Genomic DNA, 9852 nt, shown 5'->3' with positions numbered 1-9852 from the left:
CACTGCGTGTTCTGGATGTCCCGCACCACGCTGTCCACGGCGTCCGCCCGAGCCTCCTCCTGCCGGCACAGAGGGAGAGCCACCCGTCCAGACGCCCGCCTGCCTCCAAGAGCAGCCAGAGTGCCCCCTCCCCCCAGTCGTGTGCCTCACAGACACGGGGGCGCTGCTGGAGAGCGAGGGGCCGTCTACACCCACGTCCGCCCAGAAGGCTGCTGCCCCCCACCCAAGCCGCAACCCCCCCCCCCCAGCTTTGTCTCCTCCGGCAGGCCTGAAGGGGAACCCCTCGAACCAGAGAGCCCCTCATCTCTCGCCAGCCTCCGGGAGCTGAGGAAGTCTCTGCCGTGTCCCCCCCCACCCCCGGGGGGGAGTTGTGCTATCCGTCTGTCCGGCCCCAGTCAGTAGCTGCTCCCTCCGGCATCGTTCCCAGGCTGAACGAGGTCCTCCGGCTCTTCTCTGCCACCCCCGCCAGGGCAAAGCAGGACGCAGAATCCGGTGCGTCTTCACGCTTCCACCACCACCCCGGCTGCCCCCGGCCCTCGTATACTTACGTCTTGGGGCACCTGGACGAAGGCAAACTTGTACTCCGTGGCCTGGGCCGGCAGGGCACAGGTGCTGAATGCAGGGGGCAGGGCCGCCAGCCGGGAGGAGGGCAGCGTCTCTTTCTGCAAGGAGGGGGAAGTCGGCAGTTGGAAAAGGAGTCAGCCCCCTCCCCTCCCCACTTGGGTGCCCGTCACAGCCACGGAGATGCCAAGGTCCGGCTGTCGCTTTGCCACGCCCACCCCTCTCCCTCCGTGAGCCAGAGGAGCAGGCAAGGAGGAAGCCTAGGCCCTGCACCGCGGAACCGCTCACCTTCGGACCACGGGCCAAGCAGCCAGGAGGACTGGTGTCAGGTAGCCCTGTCATAGGTCTGGAACGTGGAGGGGGCCCCTCCCATTTTCTGTCTCAGCTCTCCCTGGCTCACCAACTGTTTGTTATCTTAAGCTTGACCTTGTAGATGTTCCAGCTGCAGATTTATCCGGCTGGGAAAGCTAACGGCTTTTGCTTTGCCTGCTTGCTTTGCCCACGTGTGCGAAATGTATCCATTGGCTCATGCTTACCGGGGGGGATGTTTGACTCTAGTATAAGTCAGAGGCCCTCGTATTGGCGGCCATTCCTGACACAAGCTGTACACGTGTCTCTAGTACTGGATTTACCAATAAACAGTTCTCTTCTCATGAAGCCCTGTGTTGCGTAATATGACTAAGGACCCTGACAGCTGGGAGCTGGTGTCTTACTGGTGTCTCAGCTGAATGCGGCCATGGGGTTACGCGGAACAGCCCCACCCCTGGCCAGCCCCGGTGGACGAAGGCCTTTGCCCCCGGCCCCATGGGAGGGTCCCTCTGCCACGTCACCCACCACCGCAGAGCGGCATGCAGGAAATGGAGGTGAGCAGAGGCAGGCTGCCCACAGCACCCACACAGAGAGAGAGACAGGTGCCGGCTCTGCCACCCAGCCTCTTGCCCGGTGCCCACAAGGGCCGAAGCCTCGGGCTCCCTGAGAGACATCGACCCACGGGCCCCACTCACGTTGCCATAGTCAATGTAGAAGACGTGCACTTTAGCCGGCGACTCAACCTTCTCCACGCGAGCTCGGTACCTGGAGGGGGGGGAGGAGAGGGGAATTGGGACCCCCACATCCCGGCAATGGCATCCGGCTGCAAGTGGGGGGGGAGGGGGGCAGCCCGCACTGTGCCCCCTCGGTTCCCCGCCCCCTCTCCCATGGGCCGGCTGGGGTGGGGATGGGGCAAGCGGCGGCCATGGGCCCAAGAGGTAGGACCTGCCTTGCTGCTCACAGACAGGTGAGAGGAGCAGCCCGGCCCCCTGCCCCCCCACACACAAGCACAGCTTCCCCCCCAAAAAAACCCCTGCCCGGCCCACACACCACTCTCCGTCGACAAACTTGGCGAGGCAGTAGTCTCCGCGGCGTGGTGAGTAGGAGCCCTCGAGCGGGGGGTGGGCGGCAATCTCGCTCCGCATGGTCTCCATCAACTTCTCCAGCTGCGTTCCTGCAGGGAGGGTTAGCAGCCCCCGGTCACTGGCCAGGAGGACCCTGCGAGGGAGTGCATGGCGGGAAGGCCTCCAAGCAGCCGCAGCAGCCCCAGCCCAGACGGGGGCGGGACGGAGGGACCGGGGGGGGGGGCTGCTGGTCTCGCGCGGAGAGAGCGCTACTCAGCCCCACGTGGGTTCCTGAGCGCCAAGCTCCTGCCTCCAACCGCGAGGGGCAGAGATGGAGAGAACACCTCGTCCTTCCCCCCGATCTCTCGGTGCCCCCTGCCCGATTTGGAGCCTGGATGGCAAAGCTTGGCCTGCGAGACCACAGAGCCCTCAGTGCTGGCCCCTCTGGCGCAGGGCGGTGGGCGTGGGAGGCCTGCCGCCTGGCTGACCCTCACTCGTGGCGTAGGGACCAGCCTCCCTGCTGTGGCGACATCAACAGTGCTCCTGGCACACGGACGGAGCATGTAAGGGCTGCCGGGAGGAGGGGGAGGAGGAGGGGTGAGGGGCGCTCGTGCGTGCGTGCGTGCCTGGTGAAGCAGCGATGGGCTCTCCCGGCTACCCGTGGGGTCCCAAGGACCCGTCGTTCCCAGCTGCCACAGCAAGTCCTGCCGGCCCGGCCCCCGGCCCCTTGCGTGGCAGAGATTCCCCAGGCCCTGGCCCAGCACGGATGTCTGCCAAGACCTGGCCTCTCCATCTTGGGGCCCCGGTGACAGCAGGACCACCAGGGTGCCACGGAGCTACCCTTTCCAACAGGGTGGCCACGTTGACTCTCCAGCTGCCCAGCCTTGGGGAGCCCCTTCCCCTGGACCCACGACGCCCGCCAGGACGCCCCTCTGGGAACCCCCTGCCCTCTCCCACACAAAGAGCTCGCCTGCCACGCCCCCCCCCCGAGCCCAGGCAGATGCGAGCCGAGCCTTCAGCGCAGGCGGGGAAGGGCCGGCCGCACCAGTCCAGGTGGAGCAGGGTCTGCCCCCCGCCCCCCAGGCCTCACCCGTCTCCACGTCCTGGACGTAGAAGTGGAGGCCGTCTGTGATTTCGGTGACAAAGACTGCCTTGTAGTTGGCCGTGCGCTCCTTCTCCTCGGGGACCATCACCACGTCCTCCACAGGGGCCTCCTCGTACTGCAGCCACACCTGGGGGAGGGGAGAGGAAGGGGGCTTGGTGTTAGGGGCGGGGGGGGGGGTCATGGCTTGAAAACCGAGATGTCTCCCACACATCCCGTCACACTATCCCACCAAACGTCCTGCCTGCCAGCTAAAGGCAGACAGAACACTCCACACACACACACACACACACACACCGGGCTTCAGCCGAACCCCCAACTTGTGCCCAAAGCACGTCCAGGCCTGGGCCTGTCTCGGAGGGCAGGGAGACTGGGCGGCAGCCAGAGCTCCAGGGCCGCCTCACTCCCCCGCGTCCATCACGGGTCGGGTCAGGACCCAGAGCGGTGCCGCTGCAGCTGTGGCGGGGCCTCGGCTCCCCCGTGTCTGCCATGGCAGGTGCTTGTAAGCTGCTCGGCTGCCCGACACTGGCAGAGGGCCAGGGAGCGCATGCCCCTTGTCTCTTGTGCCCTGCCTCTGGTGCGGACGGAGGACTTCCTTGCCTCCCTCTGCCATGCGGGAAAGGGGGCCCTGCTCAGCGGCCGGGCTGCAGGGATCCGGGCTGCCTAAGGGCACGCCGAGGCCCCCACTGGGGAAGCAGGGGGGTGGGTGGGAAGGGAAGGGAAGGAGGCTCTGCTCTGTGGCTTGCGTCTGAACCCTTCCCTTCCTGCAGGGAGCTCCGCACCAGCCCTCCTCATTCCTCTCCCACACAACACATGGTGAGGGTGGAGGGGCATGGCTGAGCACAGAGCGGAGCAGGAGAGCGGCCCTGCGGGATCAGACCCGGTGCTCCGCCGAGGAGTCCCACATCCTGCTCCACAACGCTGGCAGTCAGCGGCTTCTTCCGGGAGGTGCCCAAGCAGCGCGTGGCAGCCCTTCTCCTTGCCTCTTCGCCCCACCCCCCGGGGGGTTCAGGGGCTTCTGGACACGGAGGCACCGTTCAGCCGTCTTGGCAAGTAGCCGGGGACGGGCCCCCTCCTCCTCCTCAAGGCATCCTCCTTTTTTGCCGCCGTGTCGCACTTGACGCACGACGACCCCTCGCAGAGTGTTCCATGCAGGAGGCGGGCGGAGGTGGTTGGTGCCCCGGGGGCCTGCCTCTGCAGAGCAGCCTCTGGACGTCCTCGTTGGTCTCCCATCCGAGCACCGACCAGGGCCGACCCTGCTTAGCTTCCGAGACCTGGCAAGGCTGGGTTCGCCCGGCCGGGGTGAAGAAAACGTCCCACTGTCTGTTGGGAACCTGTGGCCTACTGGCTTCACTGAACTTAGGAAAGTGAGAAAAATTTCCCTCTAAGAAGAGAACAAGAAGAGATTGGATTTGTACCACGCCCTTCACTACCCAAAGGAGACTCAGAGGGTCTTACAGTCTCCTTTCCCTTCCCTTCCCTTCCCCTCCCCACAACAGACACCCTGTGAGGTAGGTGGGGCTGAGAGAGCTCTCTTGAGAACTGCCCTTGAGAGAACAGCTCCGAGAGAACTTATGACTGACCCAAGGTCACACCAGCAGCTGCATGTGGAGGAGTGGGGAACAGTGTTCCCTCTAAGCTGAGTTAGTGTGAGTTAGCTCATGGTTTTTTAGCCTCCAGCTCACACATTTCTGCCTTCGCTCAGGAAGGAGGGCTCCAGAGCAAGCTAACTGATGCAGTAGCCAAATGGCTCGCTCACAGCTTTAATGCTGGTGGCTCACAAAGTAGGATTTTTGCTCACAAGACTCCACCGCTTAGGGGGAACATTGGTGGGGAATCAAACCCGGTTCTCCCAGACTAGAGACTGCGCTCCTAGCCACTACAGCAAACTGGCTCTCCACCTACTTTCTCCACCTACTTTCTCCATCCCTCTGACCTGCTCCCCCTGACTCGTCTTTTTTCTCTGAACTAAAAAGCACCTGGCTCCTAAGCGTTTCCTCTCAGGGAAGGTGCTCCAACCCCCTTTCCATGTCCGCCATACGCAATGGGGGCGACTGGCACTGTGCGGAGTGTTCCAAAGGTGACTGCGACACAGGCCTGCGGAAGGGACTAGGAGAGACTGCCCCTCTTGCTCTCCGCCTCTCTTCTAACCATTCAGAGCAGGGTGCTTGCCCTTCTCTCCCGTGCCACACGCCAACATTTCCACCCACTTGTGCCCACCCCCCAGATGACTTCACGGTCAGCCCCCCCAGTTCAAGTGCAACCAGCCGGACTTTTCCGCTTTGGGTCGGTCCATCCAGTTTGGTGTAGTGGTTAGGAGCGTGGACTCTAATCTGGGAGAACCGGGTTTGATTCCCCACTCTTCCACTTGCACCTGCTGGATGACCTCGGGCAAGCCACAGTTCTGGCACAGCTGCCCTTGAAAAAAGAGCAGTCTCTGTCTAGAGGTCTCTCAGCCCCGCCTCCCTCACAGGGTGTCTGTCTGTTGTGGGGAGGGGAAGGGAGAGGAGTCTGTGAGCCGCTCTGAGACACCTTTGGGTAGTGAAGGGCCATGGGGTATAGATCCAGTCACCCTCTCCATCTCTTGACAGGCCTGCTGGATCTCATGAGCAAAACTGTCGCCGGCTCACCCAGCGCGGGAGGTCTTCCCCGCCCACTCGGGGTCTCATCATCCGGAAGAGGAGGCCCCCTCCGCAGACGTGGCTGCCTCACTGCTTGCCCCAACTCACAGTCCTTTGTGAAGGCAACCAGGCTCCAACAACGACCTCCCCCCCCCCAGCCCGACGCACATCCATTAAGAGACCCACGCCTTTACGGGGCCCGTTATCACTGAGCGGCGTACTAGTCCACAGGGGGATCTGTCCTCATCCCCCGTGACTGGCAAGACCACTCCCAGCCAGACGGGAGAGCTACCGGTGGGGTGGGCAGAAGGTGTGGCCTGGGATCTCAGGTGTGTCGCCTGATGTGGATGGGGCAGCCCCCCCCCGCTTGCATCCTACCACAACTGCTGCCACCCCCTCCCTCTCTGTTGGTCCTGCTTCTGCAGTCCCCCCCCTCCCCCTCCTCCTCCTCTTCATCTCTGGCTGCCGCCGCCACCCCTACACACGGTAGCACTGTTTACGGGTTGCCTGGCAACCCCCATAATGGCAGCTGAGATCTCATGATGTTATCTTTTGATGAGAAAAATCCCCCTCCCCCTTTAAATTGGGGGTTTTCATATCCCTTTGTACATTTTGGATTGATCGGCACACCCGGCGTCGACACACACAGATGCCTTTCCGCGGCTCCACTGTGCAGACGGCTCCACCTGGATCTCCTGGAGCCGTGAGGGCCCAGATCCTCCGCCTGGAAGGGAGCTCCTTGCCCCCGAGGCTCTGCGGCCCTGGCGGGACGTCCCGCAGGCCTCTGCGCAGAAGGAAGCCGCCCTGCTCTCCAGCAGCCGAGTCCCCTTTCCGCCCTGGGGAGGGCCCCTGTCTTCGGACTCCCCCTCCTCCTCCTCTGCCCCCCCCCTCCCGGGCTGCACAAGATCCCCAGTCCCTCCTCTTGGCATCACACCCCCTCTATTTATTGACAGCCCGCCTTTCCACGTGTCTCAAGGGCAGCTCCCAGTTAAAACATTATGCTTCAAAACACACCAACCAGACTCCCAAGGGGCCCCCTCCTCTCCCCATCCGAGCAACAAGGCTGGCCTCCCTTCCAGGGACACGGCGCCCCCCCCCAAACACCTCCTCCTCCTCCTGCTGCAGCCGTTGTGGTGCAGCGGTCGGAGCGTGCGGAGCGTCAGGCGGGGGGCTTGGGAGAGCCGGGTTCCAGTCTTCTTGTTGGGTATTACAAGTTAAATTACACTCAGTGTATCTGGGGTTAAATGTTTGTGTTGCTCACAGGAAATCACACGTTTCCCATGTAACCAATGTTAGTTTAGATGCTGGAAGCCTGGGAAATTCTCCCTGATCTAAGAGTTTGATTGGAACGAATGTGTCAAAGTGTTTTAGCATTTTATGGCTTCTCTTCCCGTCTTTGTTTGGAGTTCTCAAGAAGAAAGAAGAGCAGCCATTACCCTCTTCTTCTAGTCTTGTCTTTTGTAGTGTAAGGATGTAGGAGATTTAGCTCTGTTGTTATTTTCATCCCAGTTACCCTTCCCTATGCTAGAATGTAGTAAAAACTTTCTATTTTAATCACACATGGACTCTGGTTCTGAATTATTTTACTCAGGCACTGCTAAGCTTTCTTATCTCTGCTAAATACCAATTTTCCCTTTTTAAACCCAACACTTCTCTTGGCCATACGGATGCTCACGAGGTGGGTGGCCCCGGGCCAGCGGGCACTCCCCTTCTCTTGGCCCACAGGGCTACCCCACGGGGCTCCCGTGAGTGTGTGTGGGGGGGAACCCCGCCTAGCTCCTTGGAGAAAAGTTGGCACGAAAAGGCACTTGGGGAACACCTCCTCTGATCTCAGGAGCACCTGCGCACCAACCACAACCTCCTGGGCTCCGTGGCCTCCTCTGCCCCCCCGCCCCTGCCAGGGCTGCCCCCTGCAGACAGAGGAGTCTCCCCAGACGGAGGCCCCGCTCCCCTCCCCCCACAGACTGCCAGCCATCGCCCCTCCGTGTAGCAGCCCACCAGCTTCAGCCCTGCTGCTTTCGACAGGGTCCCATCCTGCCATCCAGAGGGGGTGGGACAAGCAGGCCTGGTGGAAGGGGGGCTCCCAGGGAGGGAGGGAGGGAGGGAGGGAGGCAGCATTCAGGGGGCTTCCAAGGACTGCTGAGTGAGACCCATAGGGGCTCACCAAGCCCCACGCGCCCCCCCACCAGACCCACAGCCCAGAAGGGAGGGAGGGGGGAGAGAGAGAGGACCTAAGCCCAGAGAGGGGGCCACCCTGTGGGGGGGCGGGAAGGGGCCCCCCCACCTCGTACCTTCTCCTTCTTCTGCTTGGCGGCTTCCTCGGCAGCCAGGAGGGGCTTGTAGTAGTTGCTGCGCTCGGCGGTGAAGTGCACCTTGGAGAGGGCCTGCTCCACCAGGGCCACGGACAGGTTGACGCCATCGATGTGCAGCCAGCCAATGAAGTTCCCCGCTTTGTCCATGCTCTCCACTTCCACCTCCACCTGCCGGAGGAGGAGGAGAAAGAGGGGGCGGGGGGGGAGTGAGGAGTGTGCCCGCTGGAGAGATGCGCACACACACACACACACACACACACACACACACACACACACCAGTGGTCCCTCTAAGCTGAGTGAGTGTGAGCTAGCTCATACTTTTTTAGCCTCCAACTCACACATTTTTATTTTAGCTCAGGAAGGATGGGGCTCCAGAGCAAACTAATTCATGCAACAGCCGCAGTCGCCAAATCGCTCGCTCACAACTTTAATGCCCGTAGCTCACAAAGTAGAATTTTTGCTCACAAGACTCCACAGCTTAGAGGGAGCCCCACTTCATGGGGCAGGGGGGTCACCTGCTGCCCCCCCCCCCCGAGACATGGGGGAAGGCTCCTCGGCCAGGGGCTGGCACCCTTCATCTCACCTGCCTGGAGCACCAGCCCTTGAGTGCGCCCCCCCCATGTCTATCTCAGGGATCAAGCAGCGGGTGCCTTGGCACCAGGGGCTGCCTGCCTGCCTTGGTCGCAGGGGCACAGGAGGCTGCCGCACACTGAGTCAGACCGCCCCCCCCCCCGGCACCCTCGAGGTCAAGGTCAGTCCTGCCTGCTCAGACGGGAAGAGAAAGGCCCTCCACATCACCCGCCTGCCCGGTCCTTCCAACGGGAGGTGCTGCCTGGGACCCAACCAGGGGCCACCTGCTTGCCAAGTTGAGCCACGGCCCCTCCCCTTCAGAAGCCCGGCACAGGAAACCCTCCCCATTCCGGGTGCGGCACAAGGGCAGAGGAGAGAGGCCCTGGCGCCTGCAGCTGCCACGAGTCTGCCAGGGCCTCCTTTGGGTGTCAGCGGGAAGCGCCCAGCACAGTGACATGGCAAGCTGCCCCATTAGAGTGCCCCCAGAGCGGGCCTCCCCCCCCCGGAACCCGGGGGTCCTCCTCCTCCTCCTCCGGGCATCCCTGAAACGCCCTCCGTTCCAGCCCCCCATCCTGTCTTTGTCTGAGTGGCCCCAGGAGACGCCTTTCAGGGGCCAGGGGGCGGCACAGAGCCCCGGGGCCATCCCTCCATTTCCACAATGACAGCTGTGTCCTTGTCGCTCGGTGGCCGGGCCACAGCATCGGAGGGGGGGGAGGCAAAGCCCCGGCGAGGGCAATGCTTGGGGGGGGGGCAATTCTTGGGGGGGGGGCTCGAGAGATTGGGTGCCACCCGGCCCCAGGGCCACAGAGCCTGGAGAAACAGGTGGGGGCCCGGTCGGTCTGGCCGAGGGCTCGGAGGTCCCGGGGGGGGGGCATCCTGCCTCTGTGCTTGCAGACAGACCCACAGGCGGGGCTGGCGGGAAGGGCCCCCTTTGCTCCGAGGAGGACATAAAGCGCTGCCCTCCTGGCAACAAACACTTGTAGTCATTTCAGCTGCTTCAAGCTCGATTAAGCAACGAAATGGATGTCTAAATAGGATGCGGGAGGGCGAGGGGGCTCGGCGGCGGAGAGGGCGCAGAGGCACAGGGGGCTGGTCCCGGGTAGGACGAGGCCGACCAGCCACGGAGAGTGCGGGGCAAGGCCCTGGGGTGCGGCTTCAGGGGACAACCCTCGAGGACAGCCCCGGAGCGGCCAAGCCCGGCCACTCCCTCGGTGTCCCCACTCCGTCACAGTCGCCCCTGGGGGCCCCGGAGGGTCCCTCACCCAAAGGAGCGGCAGCTGCGGAAGAGGAGTGGATGACACACACGGCCGGGG

The 9852-nt window shown here is 63.1% G+C and overlaps 1 protein-coding gene across 1 annotated transcript in view; it reads right to left on the bottom strand.

Annotated features, from left to right (window-relative positions):
* SND1 (staphylococcal nuclease and tudor domain containing 1) overlaps window positions 1-9852 on the bottom strand; it is a 192397-nt gene that overhangs the window by 671 nt on the left and 181874 nt on the right. Inside the window, exons 8-13 of the mRNA XM_015412978.1 lie at window positions 7949-8137; window positions 3025-3166; window positions 1921-2044; window positions 1566-1635; window positions 549-662; window positions 1-59 (exon numbers count right to left, since the gene is read on the bottom strand). The exon at window positions 1-59 is cut by the window's left edge and continues 142 nt beyond it. Of these exons, the coding sequence (XP_015268464.1) occupies window positions 1-59; window positions 549-662; window positions 1566-1635; window positions 1921-2044; window positions 3025-3166; window positions 7949-8137 (698 nt within the window). The remainder of the gene's footprint in view (window positions 60-548; window positions 663-1565; window positions 1636-1920; window positions 2045-3024; window positions 3167-7948; window positions 8138-9852) is intronic.

Source organism: Gekko japonicus, unplaced genomic scaffold, assembly GCF_001447785.1.
Source record: "Gekko japonicus isolate JY-2015 unplaced genomic scaffold, Gekko_japonicus_V1.1 scaffold878, whole genome shotgun sequence".
Lineage (NCBI taxonomy): Eukaryota > Metazoa > Chordata > Lepidosauria > Squamata > Gekkonidae > Gekko > Gekko japonicus.
This window is presented reverse-complemented; position numbering and strand designations above follow the sequence as displayed.